The sequence below is a fragment of the Tachysurus fulvidraco genome, chromosome 7, assembly GCF_022655615.1.
Source record: "Tachysurus fulvidraco isolate hzauxx_2018 chromosome 7, HZAU_PFXX_2.0, whole genome shotgun sequence".
Lineage (NCBI taxonomy): Eukaryota > Metazoa > Chordata > Actinopteri > Siluriformes > Bagridae > Tachysurus > Tachysurus fulvidraco.
The window spans coordinates 8008475-8032525 of record NC_062524.1 but is presented as its reverse complement, the minus strand read 5'-3'; the positions used below and the strand labels follow the sequence as shown (position 1 = coordinate 8032525).

General features: G+C 39.4%; 1 protein-coding gene across 8 annotated transcripts in view; it reads left to right on the top strand.

The window, feature by feature from the left end:
* The window catches only part of col16a1 (collagen, type XVI, alpha 1), a 95583-nt gene that overhangs the window by 14629 nt on the left and 56903 nt on the right, over positions 1-24051 (top strand). For 5 of the 8 annotated variants that reach the window (XM_027133825.2, XM_027133827.2, XM_027133828.2 and 2 more), the window contains exons 3-7: positions 8748-8819; positions 10485-10602; positions 16633-16756; positions 19575-19862; positions 22497-22577. In XM_027133825.2, the coding sequence (XP_026989626.2) occupies positions 8748-8819; positions 10485-10602; positions 16633-16756; positions 19575-19862; positions 22497-22577 (683 nt within the window). The remainder of the gene's footprint in view (positions 1-8747; positions 8820-10484; positions 10603-16632; positions 16757-19574; positions 19863-22496; positions 22578-24051) is intronic. The other 3 variants (XM_047816393.1, XM_027133826.2, XM_047816392.1) reach the window with 1 other exon arrangement.

Sequence of the window (24051 nt, the reverse complement as noted above, 5' to 3'; positions counted from 1 at the left end):
TATTTTTTGTGTACATTCTATTTCCCCAATTCCATCATTTTTGCTGTCTTCTCTGTTACTGATTATGGAAAGTAAGGTATTGAAGTATGAGTGAGCCGATGTGTCATTTTTCAGTGCCACTACCGTCTCCAATTTCTCTTTGCAATGTACCTGTAACTAAAAGCGTAAGTATAAAGATCAAATAAAATTGCACTGGGCAAAAGAAATTGACTGATGATCCACTCCGCACTCTCAGCATGGAGTTTCCAGTTGTGCTAAAAACATGTTCCTGCCTCCACAACGCTGCATGAGCCAAAAGGCATGGTTTTATTTTTCATTCTGTCTGTCATCTTTCTGCATTATGCAAGCACCAAAAACAGTAATTACTCACTGTTATGCTGATATGATAGACAGTAAGTGATATAGAAGTTCAGCATGATCACTATACCTGCAATTACACTTTTCTACCACTAGGATTTTATTTTTATAATTGTGCGGAAACGTACAAACATCATCAGGCATAAGCAAAAGTTGATAAATTAGGCCCCAGATCTCCTGATCTTCAGATAATCCCAGGTTGCACTGTTGCTTTAACTATTTCTGTTCAATTCAATTTATTTGTATAGCACTTTAAAAAAAATCACATTATCTCAAAGCAGCTTTACTTAAGTATAGAAACAGAATACAAATTTAACTTCCTGAAAAACTTCCTGAGATGATATGGGGAAGAAACCTTGAGAGGAACCAGACATAGAAGGGAATCTCATCCTCAATTAGTGACACTGGACAGGAAATATGTAAATCTAAATAATGTCCTTTCTACAACAGTGCGTAGTTGAATGGATTTAAGCAACCAAGCGCTCCTGAGGAACTAACGGGTTGGCGTCATTTCTGAGCTCACACCAGACTTAACACTAATTTCTTCCTGTCTAAGTCTTGAGATGTTTGCTGATGAAAACCAGAGCACAAAACACTCTGATGCAACAGTGGCTCAAGATTTTTTTCAAGCTTTTCTCAAACTGTACACATCTTTTCTTGGCTGAGAAAGAGGCTTTTTTTGAGCACCTGAGGCACGTCTACATGCTTGTATTTCAGACATTAATAACTTTAGCCTACCCCCATTATGAGGTCTAGGAGTTAATCTTATAGATTTCACTACGGGGATTGGATGGGGATTCTGGGTATTTTCTGACAGGTTATATTTCACTCATAAAACTTCAGCAGTTGCAGAGGTACATGGCTTTGAAACATTTCTTTTTTTTTTCCATGCATCCTTGAGATACAGGAAACCTCATTAAATGCAGTGTGCACATGCCTGACCTCCTCCTTTTGTTTGGATTCTACAACTTTCTTTTTGAACTCACAATTTGTCTTGGTAAATGCGTCTTGCTGTTATAGCACAAGCTAGAATTCGCATATGGGAGAATGGCTCAGTTTCCAATAACACCAGAAAACACAAATTCCTCCATTTCTGCAGTCCTATCAAACCGTAAAGCTTTATGTTGTACCGATAACGCTGATCAGACACTTCTGAAGCTCCTTCTTCACTCCCCCTGCTGTGCTGAGCACCCATCGGCCTCCTCTATAATGAGTCTTTCCAGACAATTCCAGAAGTAAACAGTGTGTACTCAGGGAAATAAAAAGCAGCCATACTCAATTCTCATCCCAGTAGGTGCAGGGTATCGACTAAGCTTAAGCAACATTCAGGCGGAACTTAATGAAGACTATATTTTTGAATACTTTGTCCTATACAAGGCAAAGGAAGTATCTAAATAATCTAAAATATACTTGTATATTGCAGTACATTGTATAGTCATATTAGATATAGCTCTTCTGAGTTTATTGTAAATAAATCTCCAGACATTTTTAATAATATGAAGCCAAAAAAAATCTTGTTAGTTAGTTTTGCTTCTCAAGCTTAAAAGACTTGTTCTTAATAATCTTTTTCAATGTATTTTAACATAATCATCTAATAATGAGAAATATTAAATCTATCTGATTTGGATATTTTTATTTGTTGATATCGTCATGCAATTCAAAGCAAATGTTTTTAAATATGAGAGTGTATATGGTTCATTGAACAATAGTAATTAGTATATTAGTAATTTTCTTATTTGTAATAAAGTTTTTTGTAATGTCCTGTATAGTATGCTTTATATAGTTATTTATTATATTCTTAATTATTTATTATTTCATCATTGGCCAGGCAGCACAGTGCATAAAATCGTGCAGATTTTAGATCAAAGATTTAGATTCATTTACACATCAAAAATCGGGATGGGAAAAATCTCACTGACTTAGTGGCAACTAGTGGCATAGTTCAATGAGTAGTTTCAATGGAAATGGCTTGTTGATAAGTGAGAAGAAAAAAAAATCTAATTGATGCGAGTTGACAGAAAGGAAGGTTCAATTAAGCACTTTTTACCGCTATGATGAGCAGAAAATCATCCCAGAAAGCAGATCAAAACTAGAGGTGAGGTGAGGACATTAGGTTCCACTTCTGTCACCCAAGAACAGCATCTTAAGTCTACTGTGGGCACAGTGCCACTAAACCTGTACAAGAGTTCCTATTAATGTGGACGGTGAGTGTATAATCTTACTGTAAGTCTACTGTGGGCACAGTGTCACTAAACCTGTACAAGAGTTCCTATTAATGTGGACGGTGAGTGTATAATCTCACTGTAAGTCTACTATGGGCACAGTGTCACTAAACCTGTACAAGAGTTCCTATTAATGTGGACGGTGAGTGTATAATCGACATGTATTATCGGGTGTATCACCGTTGTCAATACTTTCTAAAATTAACACTACAAAAGATAACAAGAATAATTTTTTTTTTGATAAGTCTATACAATATACTTGTTGTATATGTTGCACTCACCTTAGAAGCTGGAATGACTTAACAGAAGTCCTTAACTTTAGAGAGAGACAAAAATTTATGAGACTGTCTGCTGACCTCCTGAGACCAGTGCAACATATCATCCACCCTAAGCAATCAATAGATGAAGGAGTAGCAAAGTGACTTGGTGGTCGTTTACACAATAGGTCCATTCCTGACCAGATATTATTTCGGTGGTGGATCATTTTCAGCACAGCAGTTGCACTGACACGGTAATAGCCATTGTGCCAAGCATAAGAATGGTGCTGATACTCAGGTTTTAAACACTGCAGCATTGTTGCTGACTCGCCTGTACTTTAATAAATTCAGCACGCATCAGTGCTGTGGTCAGATAGTGAGTAGTTATGAAGGGTTAGAGGACAATTTACACAAATTACCATGACAAATTAGCATCAAACTGTATACCAAAAAGAAATATATAGACAAATCAGTAGACTGTGTGCCAGATTTTTGATTCATAGATCAAACTGTAGGAAAAATAAATAAATGTTTCAATGCAAATGGCTTCACGCTCTAAATCCCACTGCCCTTGATGTATTTATTAGCATGTAGGATGACCTTTTCAAAATCAGGAACACACAATATGTGTATGTACACAGATGTAATATATTCATACGGTTATACTGTATAGCAGGTAACAGTCCCTTAGTGGGACTGTTAAAAGAACCTACCCAGTTGTAAAAAAAATGTTCGGTGAACAGGACACCAACTGTTTCATAGCTGAAACATCCTTCAGCTGACTTGATGCTGAAAGCACAAACATCCATTCCATCCATCCATTTTCTACCGCTTATCCGGGGCCGGGTCGTGCGGGCAGCAGTCTAAGCAGGGACACTCAGACTTCCCTCTACCCAGACATTTCCTCCAGCTCTTCCGGGGAAATACCGAGGTGTTCCCAGGCCAGCCGAGAGACATAGTCCCTCCAGCGTGTCCTAGGTCTTCCCCAGGGCCTCCTCCCGGTTGGACATGCCCGGAACACCTCCCCAGGGAGGCGTCCAGGAAGCATCCGAAACAGATGCCCGAGCCACCTCAGCTGACCCCTCTTGATGTGGAGGAGCAGCGGCTCTACTCTGAGCTCCTCCTGAGTGACTGAGCTCCTCACCCTATCTCTAAGGGAGCGCCCAGCCACCCTGCGGAGGAAACTCATTTCGGCCGCCTGTATCCGGGATCTTGTCCTTTCGGTCATGACCCAAAGCTCATGACTATAGGTGAGGGTAGGAAAGTAGATCGACTGGTAAATAGAGAGCTTCGCCTTACGGCTCAGCTCTTTCTTCACCACAACAGATCGGTATATCGACCGCATCACTGCAGAAGATACACCGATCCACCTGTCGATCTCCCGCTCCATCCTCGTGAACAGGACCCCAAGATACTTAAACTCCTTCACTTGAGGCAGGAGCTCTCCACTAACCTGAAGGGGGCAAGCCACCCTTTTCCAGCTGAGAACCATGGTCTCGGACTTAGAGGTGCTGATTCTCATCCCCGCCGCTTCACACTCAGCTGCAAACTGTCCCAGTGCACGCTGAAGGTCCTGATTTGAAGAAGCCAACAGGACAACATCATCTGCAAAAAGCAGAGACAAAATCCTGTGGTCTCCAAACCGGACTCCCTCCGGCCCCCGACTGCGCCTAGAAATCCTGTCCATATAAATAATGAACAGGACTGGTGACAAAGGGCAGCCCTGCTGGAGTCCAACATGCACCGGGAACAAGTCTGCCAGTCCAGAGGCACTGTCCCCAACTGCCACGCGATGTTGCAGAGGCGTGTCAACCAAGACAGCCCCACAACATCCAGAGACTTAAGGTACTCAGGGCAGATCTCATCCACCCCTTTCTCCATGGCCTCACCGAAATCCTCCCAGACCCGAGTTTTTGCCTCTGCAACCACCAAGGCTGAAGCTCGCTTGGCCCTCTGGTACCTATCAGCTGCCTCCGGAGTCCCCCGAGCCAAACAGGCTCGATAGGACTCCTTTTTCAGCTTGACGGCATCCCTTACTTCTGGGGTCCACCGTGTTCGGGGATTGCCGCCACAACAGGCACCGGAGACCTTACGGCCACAGCTCCGTGCGGCTGCGTCAACAATGGAGGTGGAGAACATGGTCCACTCGGACTCAATGTCTCCAACCTCCCTTGGGATCTGGTTGAAGCTCTGCTGGAGGTGAGAGTTGAAGATTTCTCTGAAAGGAGACTCTGCCAAACGTTCCCAGCGGACCCTCACAGTACGTTTGGGTCTGCCAAGTCTGTCCAACTTCCTCCCGTGCCATCGGACCCAACTCACCACCAGGTGGTGATCAGTTGACAGCTCCGGCCCTCTCTTTACCCGAGTGTCCAAGACATACGGCCGGAGTTCAGATGAAACAACCACAAAGTCGATCATCGACTTCCGACCTAGGGTGTCCTGGTGCCATGTGTACTTATGGACACCCTTATGCTTGAACATGGTGTTCGTTACGGACAAACTGTGACTAGCACAGAAGTCCAATAACAGAACACCACTCGGGTTCAGGTCGTGGGGGCCGTTCCTCCCAATCACGCCCCTCCAGGTGTCACTGTCGCTGCCCACGTGAGTGTTGAAGTCCCCCAGTAGAATGACGGAGTCCCTGGTCGGGGCATTTTCTAGCACCCCTCTCAGAGACGCCAAGAAGGTCGGGTACTCTACACTGCCATTTGGCCCATAAGCACAAATAATAGTGAGAGACCTATCCCTGACCCGAAGGCGCAGGGAAACGACCCTCTCGTTCACCGGGGTGAACTCCAAAACATGGTTACTGAGCTGGGGGGATATGAGCAAGTCGACACCAGCCCGCCACCTCTCACCGCGGGCAACTCCAGAGTAGTAGAGAGTCTAGCTTCTCTGGGGGCACAAACATGCTAAACAAAATCAATCGAAATATAGATTACTATACATTATATTATTCTTTTTGTTTTTAATCTAGTTAGTTTACAGACACTGTCATATTAGAGCTTTAAATGGCTAATGAATTCCTGATTCTTCATCACCCTGATAGATAATTGCGAATCTGATATGTTCTGTAACACACACTCTATATGGCCAAATGTTTGTGGCCACCTGCCCATGAGACCCATGTGCTTTCTGAACATCCCATCCCATAAGCATCGTATTAATATGGAGTTTTCCACTCATTTGCTCCAGTAACAGCATTCACACTTCTGGGAAAGCCTTCCTCTAGATTTGCACTTTTTTGTGTTTGGATAAGAAGGCCTGGCTCACAGGCTGTGTTTCAGTTAATTCCAAATGCATCAGTGGAGTTGAGGTCAGGGTTTTGATCAGGACACTGTGTGGGATGGCATTATCATACTGGAACCTGTTCTAGACAAGGGACTTCATAATTCTACGGCGTACAAAGGCACATTAGACAGTCAGGTGCCTCAAACTTTGAAGAACACCTATATATGGAGCTTGTGGTCAGGGTCCACATACTTTTGGCCATTTAGTGTATATTTGATCTACTACTGTCTGATATGAAGTATGATCAACACTGTATATTTAAATGACATTGCTTATATATAACACATGTTGTTGACAGATTAATTACATGTATTTCCAGTCTTTCACACCATATCTTTGATATATTTGATCCCAAATCCAGGTTTTAATCAATCAAAGGTTTTTTTCCTAAAACAGAAGATACATCATTTTTGTGATGAACGATAGTGAGATATACATTCACTCATTTCTTTAAAGCCTAGAGATATAACCCTTCACCCTGTCTTTATACCTGTTCATGTCCGAGAATCATTGGTGATATCTATTGTCCAGAGGAACAGGGAGTGAAATTTTCTGTTACATCAGAGATCAAATGATACTTCTTGTCTTTATAGACTCCTTAAATCATGCTGTCAGCAATACGGGGATAAAAACAAACCCAAATGCAGGATAACATAAAATAAACTGATTTATTAACTAAAAAACACAAAACAGGAACAAAGACACGACCAAAGACATGACACGAGACAACAATAAAAGACATGACAAAGACGAGACCAAGGACGACAAATACAACAACAAGGATTACACGCTGCTAAAGGCAACGCGGCTCGACTAAATACTAATAACAATTTGAAACATCAGGAACAGGTGTGCAGAGGTGGGGAGGAAGAGAAAAAGGCAGGGCAGACACGTGAACACTCTTTCATACAAAAGCTAACAACTGAGCAGAGTAAAAGCTAGCATGTGCTTCCTGAAAGACAGTGTTTGAATGCAGGCAAAAATATTTGTAACTGCTTTTTATACGTTGGAATACGCAACTTACCCAGAGCAAAGTGTTTTCTGCCCTTTTCTGTATACATGAGCACACAGGTCGGTGATTGGTTAGTGTTGCAGTGAGAGAGAACCCCATACCTCCCAGAGGATGACCAAGGGTGACTGTAGCATGAGGGATTAGTATTCACAAACGTGGTCTTTCTGTGTCCTTCGAAACTTCATATCTGTCTATATTCACCGATCCTCTGAAACCCAATAGTTGGAACACATTATCTGTTCAATTTAAATAATGAATTCATATTCATTTACATCCATCCTATATCAGCATCTATATTGCTTGCTATTAATCTAAAGTATATTGCTTTAAAACTAGAATTCCTAGACTAACTGACAAAACATACTGCATGATTTACATTGTCAGCCAGAGAAAGATGTATTGCTCAGCTGGTGTCTTCCTCCTTAGCTCTCTCAGGGAGTATTTCTTTGCTTCTTATGCTAGAAACAATAATAAAAAAAAACATCTTCTTAAAGTACAACGACTATGAATAAATAAATTAAATATGTCACGCCAGCTTGTGTCTTCTGGTGGCCAAAAGTTTTTGCATTATTTTCTCAGCTTCCTCAGAAGCTGATCATCCTTCATGCCGCATGGTTCCTGTTTGATAATCTCAGAATTAAGGAATTCATCTTTTTGGTAGCAGGGTATGAGCACAGGCTTTGTAGAGTAGTCCTGATTGACTTCAAAAAGCCAGAAATGTGAGAACGGTCCAAAATGAACTCTTTGTCTGTCAGATAAGTTTTTGTAAGCATGATATTTCTCTCACAGACCCTAAGGTTGCTGTGTTAGCAGAAGAGGGATTCAGGTGTCTTGAGTCTGAGAAAGAGATTTATAGGACTTGACAAGGAGAACCAGGTTGGAGCTCCAGCTTTCTCATTATTCCTCATCTCACCTCCCATATAAAACCTTGCCGAGTTGCTTGCTCTTTCAGTTATAGCTTCAACTTTTGACATGCTTCTCATCTATAAAACGTCTAATTGACAGCTGCACTCAGAGCCACACCGTGTTAGCATGATGGCACATACCGAGATGAACAGGTCTTTGAGCCCATCACAACATGCATTGACCTAACTCTAATCCTTAGGTGGCATTGTACTGTGAAGCTACCTTCACTGAAAGTACTCTGCTAGAAATGTCTTTAGATGTGTATTTCTGGAATTTGTCGTGACGTTCTCCCGCTGAATACTTTCTGAGGTGACGCCTTTCCTTGCCGTGTGACAGACAGCACTTTGGCCCACAACGTTGTGTGTCAGCAGAAGTATATCAATCATATGACGTCCACCCAGCGATGGAATGTCAAGCGGGCTGTCAGAGGCCTTGTCTTCGGATTAGGCAGTGATTCTTTCAGACAGACAGTATTTATTTTTGGCTTCGTATCTGAGATGTTGTCTGTCTTCCCTGCACAATCTTTGATCACTGTAACACATTTGCCCTTTGCTCAGGTCTAACATTTTACATAGCTGTCCTAAGCTAGATACTCAGCTTCCACCAGAAAACTTTTATCATGTAAAATTCAGGACGTCATACGACTGCATGTCTTTCTGGCTGGCTGGTTTGTCTAGCTGATTTTATCTCTGTTTCTTCCAGTAGGTGAGATGTGTCCATCTATACAGGTCGAAGACTGGAAATTTCCTCAGACTGCCAGACACAACATCACAGGTACAGTAGGCCTGGGTATGGATTTCCTTTATGGCTGGGTTTAAACACTGTTATTTGCTAAATAGTGAAACAGGGGATATTTAGGAGCATTTTAGAGTAGCCAGTCTGCCTAATGGCATGTTTTTTAGAAAGTAGGAAGATATGGAAGGTGCAGAAAGAAACCAACATGAACACAAGGAGAGGATGCAAAACAGAGGTATAACGTTATTGAAAGAACTCCAAACCAGGAAAAAAGGAAATTTACCATTTACCTATACACAACTGTACCTGTTGTATCACTGTGCCTCTTAAAAATTGTCTTTCTTAATGTACATTATTCATTAACTTATCCAGTAAGGTATATAGTCAGTTCAATGTACCGGGCCCTAGTGTTTTAAGAAGTTAACCCTTCTGTTGTTTTTACTCTTTAGAGCCTCTGCTTTTGTTCTGCTGATGTTTCTGCGGTTTTAAAAAAAAGTTGTTGTTTTTTTTTAAATAAAAAATAAAATGTAATAAAATCTCAATTCAGGGGGGCACGGTGGTTTAGTGGTTAGCACGTTTGCTTCACACACTCCGGTTTCCTCCCCTGGTTCAAAGACATGCATGGTAGGTTGATTGGCATCTCTGGAAAATTGTCCGTAGTGTGTGAGTGTGTGAGTAAATGAGAGTGTGTGTGCCCTGCGATGGGTTGGCACTCCGTCCAGGGTGTATCCTGCCTTGATGCCTGTGAACCCTGTTCACATCATGACTTCTTGTTAATGAACCATAACCTGTAATTTTTAGTTGATTAGCAATGACTTTGGTGTTAATAGATGCTAATAAAATATGTGTGGGGCCTTTTACACATAAGACAAGGCTTACATGTACCATATTTTTGGTAATTGCAGTTGGCAGCGTAAATCTTTCTCCCTGTGATGATAATATTAGTGTAATATATTAGTGGCAAAATAGTGAAGGCAAGAGACTAAAATGAAATGTCCTCCGCCAATTAGATTATTTCTGGAATAGCTTTAATATGCGAGCACTAAAACACAGTGTTCTGTATTTTTCTTTTGAATTTAAATAAAAACAGGATGGAGATACTTAGAGCTACAAAAAAAGTCTATTAATGAGCAGTAAACATCTTTGACGACCGTTTACAACTTTCTTTTGTATACAGTACAGTTCATCACAGAATCTGGCAACTGCAGGACTACAGACCAGACACGCACTTAAATCGTGTAATAGTATTATAAAGTAAGCTTACACACTTAGCTGGATGCTTGTAAATGTAAACATTTGTAAATGTAAAGATTTGCATTTACATATAAGTTCAAAACTATACAGAATTTATGCCCAGTTCATAAATGATAAATTGTATAGATCTGCCTTATTTGTAAGCTATTTAATGATGTATTCCTGTATCCTATATCCTTAGTGTGACATTAACTCCTTAAGAAAGCTTTAAGGTACAAACAGCAGATGACACATTTCAAAATCTACATTCTTTTCTCTGGTGGAGAATTGCTTGGTCATTACTGTTGGGATTTTGTCTTATGTGATCTGCTCTGATCTCTTTTGTGAGTTAAAGGCTTTTCTGCTCTAGCTGAACTGCAATAGCGACACACTGCATGGTGCTTGTCGCACAGCAGACTGCAGATTGATTAGTCTGCTGGGTGTTTAATGAATTGATTGATTGATTTGCAGGTTTCAATCTGGTGCAGCGCTTTTCCCTGATGAAGAACAGTGATGTGAAGAAGATACGTAACCCACGAGGGCCCGTCATCCTACGCTTGGGAAAAGTTCGCCTCATCCAGCCCACAGAGTAAGCCTATATTCTCTCTCTCTCTCTCTGTCTGTCTCTCTCTCTCTCTTTCTCTCTCTTGCCATAAAACATTTTTAGATTTCTTGGTTAGTTTCTAGAAGTTAACATTCTCTTACCCATAAAAAAATCTGCTTCAGTGGTTTTCTGTTTTTATAATTGACCCCTACTCTCTCTCTCTCTCTCTCTCTCTCTCTCTCTCTCTCTCTCTCTCTCTCTCTCTCTCTCTCTCTCTCTCTCTCTCTCCCTATCTCACCTCTATCTTTCACAGCTTTACATGTACATAACTTGCACAGTAATAAAACATGCCAACACAAGCCTGTATCTGAATGTCAAAGCTGACCATGACAGCTAGATGTTGCTTAAGAGCTTAGGCCTAAAGCATAGAGAAAAAAAAACATCTGGAGGTTGACTCACTACCCTCGTTCTCTCGTCACAAAGCCCAAGGCGGTAAACTTTTTTATTAACAATAATGTTAAGGACCCATCATTTTTTGGTGTGACCGTAAACCACAGCACAATCGAAAATGTTTTATGGCTACAGTTTTATTGGACCATGCATGGACTCGAATTAACTTGTCTTATTCTAGATCTCTATGACAACAAAATGTTCACTTTAACAGCTTGTGTTTGAAAGTTGTTAAAGTGACACTACACTTTGAGGCTGTAACTTACTAGGGGTGAATGAATGAACGTGTTCCATATGAATATGAAAAGGCGTTTTAGAATATTTATTGAGACTATTTCTTTTTTATATTACTTCGTTTCACTTTTTGAAGAAAATTTGCCAGAAAGATTCACAGGACATCTGATTGAGAGTAGAAGTGATACGAAGCTCAGATAAAGACCGAATTCATTGAAATAAATGTAAAGCACGTGTTTAGTATGTACAACGATCCATACCATCCTTTAGCAACAGCCTTAGACATTCATTAGAAAAGTTCACAAGATGGAAAAAACAGTACAAAAAAGTTTCATACACATCTCTAGTACGAGTGATGTAGTCATATTGGAAATAAAAAAAAAAGAAGGAAAAATGGATTAAGGATTATAGATGTTTAATGCTGAATACAGATAATTGAAACACTAAAGAGATGCAAATACAGATATAGCAGCATTGTGTTAAACTCTTCCACTCTATCTCCCCCAATACACGTGTTTGCTTTTAGGCTTTTATTTCATTCTCAGACAAAACAATAAAAGGAGGTCAAAACATTGGCCAGAGATAAAAGGTTTTTACACAGCCATGCACTTTTAGACGCATCATCACCTTTAATCTGTCATGCATACATCATCTTGTTAGAATTCTGGGAAAGTGCTGTCCCTGGAAGACGAAGATATATTGAGTGACGCTGAGTTTCCAGATGGAATCTTCCTTCTTGCTTTCTTTCCTGTTTAGTTGGTAGGTATTTGAGCATGTGATCTGATAGATTGAGTGGGATATGATGGTGACTGGCTCTTGGCTGACTTTTGCGAGAAAGCTTTTAGACACTCATAAATAAATATGGAGAAGAGAGAGCAGACGTGAATGTTTATTACCTTGGATATGGTTTTAATTCAAATGCTAATGATGAGGAGTGAAAATTCTGGAAGAACCTTGAGGGTGTAGGCACATGCTGCTAGAACTTACCTACAGTCTCAATAACTCTTTTTATTTAATGATTTAGAACTAATACACCGAATGATCCAAAAATGATCTGCATCATTCTTCACTGTAGCAATTCTCAAGTCATGAATCAATAGGCCATGCAAAGTTTATCACAACAACACTGTTCCAAGGGACTGTAAGGTCACAGCAGTTAGGGCCTTTTTATACCTGGTCACTTCATGTGTTTTCTCTGATCCGATAGCTATCTGATTTGTTAAAACTGTTCCATTTACATTAGGCCACATAAATGCGTCTTGGCGAATTACCTCATTTTCGGGGTAATTGAAATGGAACACGCTTTTATGTATGTAGTTGCTACAAAAAAGAGCATTTATTGTTTGCTGCATTTTTGCTGGTGGCAGCAGTGCATTTTAAGACCCAACGAGACACCTGGGTGAAAGATCCGAGCCAGCACTGGTGGGAAAACATGTTTGTTTCTGGCGCGATGCACGACTCGCAAGTCACCTGCGAGTGACGTTCTTCCAGTTGGGAGGAGTATAGCACTGACGTATGTGGCTTGAACAACCACATGCATTTACACCTGTCCAGTTACATCTGAAATGCGTCCCAGACCACCTCCTGAAGTGGTTTGAGAGATCGGATTTATATCCGTCTCGAAAACGTTTCGGAGGGCATTTACACCTGGTCTTTTTACGATCGGATAGCTATCTGATCACAGAAAACATGAACACATGAAGTGACCAGGGGTAAAAAGCCCCTTATTGATCAAGCGAACAGGCATGCATTCAAAACTAAATTCAGTTCATTAATTGCTTTTTGTTTGAGTGAACATACTGTACGCGACATTGTGAAGACTGAACATGTGAAATACGTATACCGTAGCATATATATTTTAAATGGGTATACACTTTATTTAAAGCCATAAATATTTTGCATATATCATTATCATGAGATATTCTGTTTATAAAAAAAAATAAAGTAATGCTACCTACATCATTCTGTTAGAGGGATTTTCTGATACAGTAACCAAAGTAACACAAATGGCTTCCTTTAAGTATTTTTGTCTTGTCATGTCACTTATCCTCAAGTTTAACACTGCAGACTTTTATCTAATTCATATTCATTAAGGCATGGTTAGCTGTAAATTAAACTAGACAAATCCTATATAGTCCCCCAAAATGTGAGATTATCCATATTGTTATACATTACATTTATTTCTAAAATTGATTTACTTTAAAAACGGCTCTACAGATTCGTGCTTTCCGATAATTCTATGAACTGAACAATAGACAGAAAGCACTTTTTCTTCTCACATTTTATTTGGAAGTGATATTGAACAGAACTGCCACAAAAGAGAACAAGAAAAACATAACACTGTCCAAGTGAACAATTTAAAAACTTAATATGGAGCAGGGACGTGGTGGCTTAGTGGTTAGCATGTTCGCCTCACACCTCCAGGGTTGGGGGTTCGAATCCCGCCTCCGATTTGTGTGTGTGGAGTTTGCATGTTCTCCCCGTGCCTCAGGGGTTTCTTCCGGGTACTCCGGTTTCCTCCCCCGGTCCAAAGACATGCATGGTAGGTTGATTGGCAACTCTGGAAAATTGTCCGTAGTGTGTGAGTGTGTGAGTGAATGAGAGTGTATGTGTGCCCTGTGATGGGTTGGCACTCCGTCCAGGGTGTATCCTGCCTTGATGCCCGATGACGCCTGAGATGGGCACAGGCTCCACGTGACCCGAGAAGTTCGGATAAGCGACAGAAGATGAATGAATAATTCAATGGACCATTCTGAATCACATTTGATTAGCATTAAACATATCACCGGTAAACCATTATGCTCCATTACTTTGTGACGTAAACCCATGCTGGAACTCAATTATTTCAGGCAATTACGAATACACAGCAACTAGTTGAAACTTGCACTGATTGCCTTTTGAAAATGTCATTCTCTTTTGCTATAGTGCTTATTTTCTAAGACTGCACGATGGCAAGTCTTTATTCTAAGCTCCAGTGGTGCAATTGATCAGCATGTGGTACTTATGTAGTCCTGCTGAGACAGGCTTCACCTGGAGCAGGGGTTTTAAGAAGCGATTTTTTTCCTATAATTTTCTACAGCCCACTCTCTAGTTAACACCCACCTTTTTGTCTGTTGGCGGTGTGCGGTGCTAATATTAGTTCCAGAAGAGTGATTGTAAGGTTGTAGTTGAACACTTGACAAAAACATTTGCCATTTATCTTAGCTCTGTGATTGGACTCGATACTGCTTCATTCAAGTTTCTTTGGATTAAAAGGGAGTCTGTGTGCCATTTTATAAAGAACACGTTTACCTCTAACGTACACTTAGGCAACGGTGGCTCAATAGCTACACCTCTAATTTACTTACGGATTTGTGGATTTTAGCCTCTGCACCACCAAACCGCCAGTGTTTGTCCCATGAGCAAAGTTCTTAACTCTATCTTCTCCACAGACTCTGTATCATAGCTGTTCTTGTGCTCTGACCCCAATTTCCTAAGAAGCAGGTTTAAGCAAAGAACAGCGTTTCACTATCTTGTCATTTTTACGCTTCATTATTAATCATTTATTAAACATTTCTTGATGATGGAAGCAAACTTTTAGACCATACAGGGCCTTTACGACTATTGCGACTTTGCGGTGCACTTAGTATTGTAGAGGAAATACGAATGTATGTGTTGATTTACATTTGTATACTATACATAACAATCTGTAATTTATACAGATTAATGATCGTCTGTTTCTGGCCTGTTGTTCAGAGCTCATTGACCCAATTACACCCAATGATCAGATCAGACAGGCTTTATTTACATTGCCGGTGAATATGCTGTCAAGCTGCTGTTTTCCCTTTAAGGCAGAAAGTACATTTTCATAAACATTGTCAAAGTAAGTGTTTGGTCCTTGTCTGCCCTTAATATTGTTGGATGACAGTGTACTTTATCAAGATGCCATCTTTTCTAGTGAAGCTACAGAAGTGCTAGTGCTGTGCAGAAGCTGCAGGGAAATTTACACAAAACTCAAATAGTCTGGCATTTGACACTATAGAAAATCCCTAGCTGCAGATGGACATTGACAGGTAGGCATACACACTAACACACAAACCCACACACACACACACACACACACACACACACACACACACACACGCACACACTTCTAGCTATTAGGCTGTCCCTCAATCAGGATAGATTTTTCAGAGCCTTAGATGCTTTTCCCATTTCAAAGCTGACCTCTCTTTCTCTCTCTCCCTCTCTCTTTCTCGCTCTCTATCTCTCTCTCTCTCACACACACACACACACACACACACATGTACGCACACAGTCACATACTCAAAATCCACCTTGTCTTCTAGACGGGGCCTTGGAGAGCTTGTGTTCACAATTCATACTGTCAGATGTGTTTACCTAACACAGGACACAGCCTGCATTAATTTACTGCACTGTTTGACTGTTTTCCCCCTCACTTTTTCTTTCTTTCTTTTTTTACCCAATCCTTTCAATCCGTTTTATTATTTATTTTCAGTTTCAGGCTTGCTCTAATTATACCCTGTTGTTTGCTTGTATTTTGGCCTTTACTCCCCTTATATGTGTGTTATTTTGTCACTCCAAACTGTAATAAAGGTGCTACCCTTTATTGTCATTTCTAGCCGACTTTACCAGGCTGTGTTTATTTGATCCTGGAGTGTGTGTGTGTGTGTGTGTGTGTGTGTGTGTGTGTGTGTGTGTGTGTGTGTGTGTGTGTGTGTGTGTGTGTGTGTGTGTGTTATGTTTGATGTGTTTGCTCTGTACATCTGTGAGAAAAAAAGCAGTCTGAAAGGGGTCATAAAAGAGTAATAGTGTCAACAAACAAAAGTTTTGGAAAATGAAAAATAACACTCTTCCTGTGTGTGTGTGTGTGTGTGTGTGTGTGTGTGTGTGTGTGTGTGTGTGTGTGTGTGTGTGTGTGTGTGTGTGTGTGTGTGTGTGTGTTGGGGGGGGGGTCCTCCATTGGCAGCTGCTCTGTTATTTCCTTGGATTCCCTGTCTGTTGTAAATCACTGTCATACTTGTCTGCTGTAAAGACATGAACCAGCTGCCTTACTAGCATGTGAGGGTACTCATCTGTGTGTTCTGCCTTCCCTCTGTGTGTGTGTGTTTGTGTGCACTTATTTATGCACTCCCTCACCCTGTGACCCATGTACTGCACTCAAGTTTACTATGATTGAGAGAGAAAGTGTGTGTTTGCAACAGCACACACATTCTCACACTTTGGCTATTCTTGACCTGCAAAGTTGCATCCAGAAATAGGAACCATGTTTCTTATGAAAACGAGGGTCAGAGTTCACCTTCATCTGTGCCGCCAGACACTGAAAACGTCTTGCTGATGCAATTCTGTAGCTATGTGTATGTAATCCCACTTCATCGAATCTCTCCACAGTCAAGTCTTTCCACATGGACTGCCTGAGGAGTTCACACTGGTCTTCACCCTGCATTTTAAGGCCAAGGCTCTGAGGGATAACATCTATCTTTTCCAGATATCTGACGAGCAAGGGTACCCACAGGTACAGAATTATCTTCCCTCAGTCTTCTTGCTGCTTACACAGCGGTCACAGATTGTACATAATCACCCAATTATCAGATAAATCAATTATTTAGTGTTATTCTAACTGATCCGGATTGTTAGATCACACAGTACTTTGCTTCCACATAAATTTATGTAGTTGGGAAACATTCATTCTCAATTAGTTTCTTTTTATAACAATATTACTGCACAATCATGTTTTAATCATGTTTTCTCCATCAAAGCCTTTTGTACGGAGTATTGTAATAATTTTTCGGCTATGAAACCCAACAAATGGAAATTTAACTCAATTAAAATCTAGACGCATAGTATACTATAGCATTCATTATTCATGTACTTAATGGTTTCTACATGTTATAACAAACAGTTTAACCCTTTTATCAGTACTTTGGCTTTCCATTCAACCCAACAGAAGCGGAACTGAATTTTTGAATATTTTCATTCAGTACAAACAAATGGATTGATTTATCATCTCAACTGTGTATAAAATTTAATAAACTTAAACAGAAATTTAGTGGTTGAACGTAACAGCTAGAAATTGTATTTGCTTATGAACGCGTACTTGGGGCATCCCAGAGAGCATAAAGGGTTTGATTTCACCATTTACTGTAAAACATCAAACATTTATGTGAGATTTATTTTAGACCTTTTCTAGGAATATATTTGTAGGTTAGGTAAATACAGATATACTTGGAAATAACACAAATTCTTACATCTCTGAGTGTCTAGAAGTGCTGGTTTTGCTGGTTACAGTTACTTTTGACAGTAACTAATACTCTAACGCGTTACTTTTTGTAAATAAAGTAAGTCTGTTACCGTTACTATATGGTGCGTTACCCGTTACTTTTTTAAATTTATAAATTTTGGCTGAAGTGTAGCCTACGCCTAACCTGTTTACAGCAGCGACGCATTGTAGGATTGATGGATGCCAACCTGTAAACACAAAGAAGACGCGCTGTGGGCGTGTTTCTGTTTATTCAAGTATGTGCGGCAGTAATGGCGAGTCAAGGCGAGAGCAAGACGAGTTTCTCTAAGTGGAAATATGCTCATTATTTCTTTATAAAAGTAACTAAAAAGTTACTTTTAGCAGTAACGCGTTACTTTTTGGTGTCAGTAATCAACAAAGTAATTGAGTTAGTTTTTGAATGAAGTAACTAGTGACTGTAACTAGCACAACACTGGTGTCTAGTTTAACATGCGTCATTAACCAATACTGTGGAGTGTGACATGACAGACACATTCAATGCTGAACATGGACACAAAACAGGCGCAAATATCATTTTTTGGTTTCTGGGCAAATGTCACTAGACAAAGGAAAGCATTTAACTGTTAACATGGTGAAGCTTTCTGTAAGGATATTTACAGTATGGAAGGAGTATCCAGCTTCAGTGCTTTATAAGAGTCATGGGAAATTCTTCAGGACGGACGATTTTGTGCTTTCTGGTACAGTATCTCTGTAACATGAAATGAATGATGGCAGGAATGAACTCGTCTTACGGACATTCCATACCGAAATTGTACGATGGGTCACTCTTTATTATAGAACTGAAAGATAATGAACTTAGGTAACGATGATAGTCACTTCACTTGACATCATCCCTTCAGTGCTTATTTTACCAGCAAGCCTTGTCATATTTTGGTTATTAAGTGATCTCTTTGTAACAGGTTTTACATAATTTAGTAATTATTGCTGATGTCCTACAATAGCATTTGCAGTCTTTTATGCATAGTAGTCCATTACCTGATTGCAGATGAGAGCAAAATTTATTCTTTTCCTCCATTTAGTCTGTGGTTTGGATTGGTAACACATTGCACATAATTACACGAGACCCAAAAAGGAAAAAAAAAAGCTTTAGTTAAGGGTAGTGTAAGGCTAAAATGTATTAAGGTTCGTCAGTAACTGGTTAGAATTACCAATGAACGACAAATGGTAAAGAAACTTATTGTGCGTAGACATGACAAAAATCACAACATGGAGTCTGCTCTAAATAAATGATAAATGATACATTTTATTAAAATATCAGCTTGTTGTTGGATGTTTCAAATCCAGGGTTCATTTTTATGGTCAGTCACTATAGGACTATTCTTCAGCTCGGTTTACTCTCCTTAAGGTTCGGATCTACAAAAAGCACACTCATAGAATTTTGCTTCACTTCCTGCGGTCGGGTCAATTGAGGGTCAAATTGCTTTCTGACTGCAATCGGACCATGGTGGAGTTCACGTCAAACTAGTCTGAGACTGCTTCGCTCTGAGAGTGCTTGTGTGCGATTGCTGTGTTCTCACCTGCTCAAATGAGTCATACTGAGAGCAAAAGCGCAGCTCTGTTTGAAATAAATGGCATAAGAGTGAACAGAAATTTGATTTTATGTATATATTCCGTGCTGATGAATGAGTGTGCATGCGCATTATTAGAATACTTTTAGACTTGCACTTTTAAAAGTGACATAAAATCAACAGACAAGACAAATCGTTAATCGCAGCTACGTGTATGATAATTAATCAAAACATGCCTCCAGTCTTTCTCTATGACACGGATACAGGTTATTGGTTCCTGCTCTTTCGTTCGCTTCAACATTCACCATTAATTTCCAGACGAGCCTTTCATTAAACCTCATCATGTGAAGTAAAACAACAGGTGCTCATTTATTGCCTGGCTGATAATTAGAGCTTAAAGACCTCTGATGCTAATGAGCTAGAACTTATCCTTAACCCTAATGCTGTCTGTCCTGTTTGAAACATACAAATGAACCTAAGGAAGTCATTTATTTTTTTATTTATTATGTCTTTCCTTTTTTCAGATCTCGCTGGACCTGAATGGGCCGGAGGGCACACTGGCACTGCGGACATCCACTGCAGAACAGGATGCCTTGAAAACAGGGTGTGTGTTCAGTGGTGAAGGTGTGCAGTCCCTAATGAGCACAAACCTGCGCTGGCACAAAGTAGCTCTGAGTGTACAGAAGAACGCGGCATCACTTCACGTAGATTGCAGCTCTATCGAGACGAAGCCACTGGAGCCTCGGGGCCGTGTCCCAGTTACTGGACACACGCTGTTGTTTATGAGGGCCAGCAATGCTGCTCCTGTCGAGGTACAATGCTCTGTTCATTATGTAGCAAAGACTGTCCCATTTACTATCTTATTTTATTTGGTATATTTTTAAAATCCATCCAAGGTTCCCGGTAGTAAGGAAATATATGGAGTGGAAAGGCAGAAATGGAAAAGTGTAACACAAAATGGGGCAACATAGAAATTTACAGTTGTATCCATTATCTTTTGACTTATTATTTGTTTTAACTTGTATTATAGATGTTCCCCGATCCCAGTAGTTATAGCTAATGACCTTTAAAAAAATAATTAATTAACCGTTTAAGCTTGAAATTCAGGAACATTTTGACAGTGTTTGAGAATTTCTTTTTTACAAAAGGAAGGTGCAAAATGTTTTAGTAAAGACGCTGTAATTAAATATGAGATATTTAAGATGATGGCAGATTGCTGTAGAACGAGTAAGAAATGTAAGTTTCATAATTGTGACATAACTGACAAAATTAAGTGTTGCTCCAATTTGTGTAAAAATTAAAAACAAGACGTTTGATCCAAATACAGTGTAACATTTAAAATGGAGAGGAAATGCTTGCGTTACCTTGTGTGATGTTAAAAAAAATAGCAGTTGACTTCCTGCTCCCTTGCTTATTATACAGAACATTACTAATGGTGTAGAAATGTTGCTTCCTGTGCACTGGCTACCTGCAGGATGAGCCCTGGGCTTTCATACAGTATGTGTGTGTGTTGAAGGTTATCTAAGGAAATGTCTGTAGAAGGATAACCACAGGCTCTGGTCCATTGGGGTTCATGTTACTCAGCTCTGTAAAAGCATGATGAAACCAGACATGAAGCGGCTGTCTTAACAAGCATCACCCATCACCCATGATTTATTAATCAATTCCTAATTCTTAATCAAATCAAGTCCAGACACACACTCTTGAATGAGCTGAATGATCATGTGGTCATATGTGCTGGAACTAAGTGCTGGTTAGGGGTGGGTTCACACATAATATACTGTATGGAACATTGGTTTAATGTTATGGCTGATCTTAGTATGTAGCAGTCTGCATTCATACATTTTGTGTACATTTTCCATATACGTACTTTCTTACCTTGACGACCTGTATAGGTAATTCTATATAGTTAATTCTATATAGTATTCTTATTGAATCTAATTTTATGATGCAGAACATGGGAAAAGGATTCTATTACAGTACATGTCCAAGTACTGTGTATGGTTGTGCATGTGACTCTATCTATCTATCTATCTATCTATCTATCTATCTATCTATCTATCTATCTATCTATCTATCTATCTATCTATCTATCTATCTGTCTGTCTGTCTGTCTGTCTGTCTGTCTGTCTGTCTGTCTGTCTGTCTGTCTGTTTATCTATATATCTAGATTATACAAGAAAGTTCCTCATATTCATGATTTTCTGGACCCTCAGTTTAGATTAAGTGTAGTTTATGTCTTGATTTTTCTTCTCTAGAAGCATCACGGTTTCATTATTCAGGAGTTTACAAAACAGCACTTTATATCGTGAGATGACAGTTCATTTTAAACACGAACTAATGTAGGCATGAGATAATAAATCATCTTGATAGAATCATAACATGTTTGTGGGCTGAAGTCTTTGAAATCATATCCATAGTTTAAAAGGGATATGCTGAATGAGCACATATCTAATAATCTTATAGCTCCATTTAATTAAATGAATAGTTTTTTTTTTTTCCATAAAAAGCACTTTTCTGATAAGCAGTGTCTCCGTTTAAGATGTATTTGAAGGGGCGATAATATTAATTAACGATTATTAACATATCTATGTATTTAATATTAGTCTCGAATAGCATTCCATAGATGTTTTTTGGTGGATTTAATACAAAACATTAATTTCAGCGACATATCGTTTTGCCTGTGCTATTCATCCAATACTGCGGCAAGTCCAAGGTCAGAATCACGTGTAACTGAGATGCGCGTTTTCTCCCAGACAGCCATCTAAGTAATCTTTAAACCTGTAGTTACATCTGAGAGCTGCATAAAAATATGTCTAATATAATAAGTATTAACTTGTCACTACATGAGTATAAGTCATCTCTATATGTGGCCAAGTACATTAAATTATTAAAACCTTTTTGACAAATTTCAGGGTTACTTATTAATTTATCTCAACAGAATTTACTTTCATAATTTCAAGCACCATTAAAGCAATTTTTGCTTTAAAAACTTTTCTGTATTGTTGTTAACACTTCGAATTGCTGCATGCGGAGTGGAAAAGAAATGGCCTCACGTCTGAAATGCTTGACGTGATGCCGCTTCAGGGACGCAACACTGCGCTGCGTATGCGATCTGTCTGAATCTTTTTAACTAACTAATAAGCTTGCATAAATGAAAAGCAAGAAATTCCACACCTACGCATGTCACGTAGAGGTATTGTGCATGGACTGGTCCTGAGCACCAAGCATCCAGAAGCCTTACTGGCTTGAGTGACTTGAGTGACTTGAGTGCTTAGTTGAATTTCTTCACACGTTCCACGTTTTGTGTCTACTTTCCCTTCGTTACACTTTTCTCTTCCAGCTTTTCAAAGAAATAATATAAATGTTTGTTTCAAGTACTTCAAGCTTTAACCTAGAAATTAACTTTCTGCTTTTTTGTTCTTTATTTTGTGTTTTTCTCACAGATGGACATTCAACAGATGATGGTGTATTGCGACCCGTCTTTGGCCATCCAGGAAGCTTGCTGTGAAATTCCCGGAGCTCGTGTAAGTATGTTTCGAATATAGACAGCCGTGAAATGTACATTTTTCAATTAAGGTTACAATTACAGGGCTTAACAAATAGAGATAGTTATAATTTGGACAGGATACAACAGGTACAAGTACAAGTACTTACAAGTAGGTGGCAAGGTTTGGGTTTGTATTGGACCTGACCTTCCAATCAATCGCCCAAAGCCTTAAGCACTGAGTCATTATGTTCCTAAAACATCAAGTAGTGTTTCAGTTAGCCTATGCAATTATTTCCACATCAAAATAATATGCTTTTTACTCCAAATAGTCCATTGGCTTTTTCTTTTTTTTTTTATAATCAGCATGGAGGAACAGTTGACAGTGTAACATTACTCCTCATTCACAAAATTGTCTGTAATGTGTGTGAGTGAATGAGAGTGTGTGTGTGTGTGCCCTGCGATGGGTTGGCACTCCGTCCAGGGTGTATCCTGCTTTGATGCCCGATGACAAGGCACAGGCTTCCCGTGACCAGAAGGGGTTGGAAAAGTGGTAGAAAATGAATGAATGAATGAATTAGAACTCTGACTTTAGTAAACAAACCTCTGTATCCATGATGTGCAGAATCATTCCTGTTTTATGATGTATTGCAAAGATTGTAAGAGGGAAAAGAAGATTAAGGAATAGTTAAAAGGGTGTACCAGGTGATGATAACGTACTGCAAATACTGCAGATTAGAAATGTGTGTGAAAATTTTTTCTATGCAAAGCCTGAGAAAAAGTATGTGACACTTTTTCCAGTGCCCCAATGTCTAAGAGCGGTTTCTAGAGATTTTATTAACTCTTCTAGCATTACATTAGAAAACATGGAGACTAGAGAGATCATTATTTGTAATTATTTATCAATTTTTTTTTGTCAAAAAAAAAAACGTAGCTCATTTATGCATTCGGGCTCCTTTGTCATCATTTCTTGTAAAATATAATTAAGTTGAAGTTATATTTATTTCCTTTTTATATCAGTAACACATGAATATAACTAATGAGTAAAAAACAACCTTGCTAGGGCAATTGATTTATTTATTTTTAACATTTCTTTAATGCATGGTGCAATGATTATTTTTTGGAATAAATTGCCTTTACAGAGCCTGTGGTTTTGTTTCCATCTCAATCAAATTATCAATAATGCATATATGTTATATGTATAACAACATATAACATCTTGACATGATGATAATTTCCTTGTTGTTAATCAAATTTTGATAGATTTGATTACCACAGGCGAGAGAGCGTGCATGGCATTCGAGTCTGAGCGTACTGTGTTGCTGTACGGTTTTTCTTTCTTTTCTTTTTTTTTTCATAGAGCTCTTTATTTATAAGTTAGCATGGCATTTATTTGATAAATGGATCAAAATGTTGCTAATGTGTCGTTTAAACTTCATTTTAGAAGCAGATTCAGAATTTACTGGTAAATTAAGCCAATATATCGATAGTTTCGCTCGAGCACACAGCAGCCA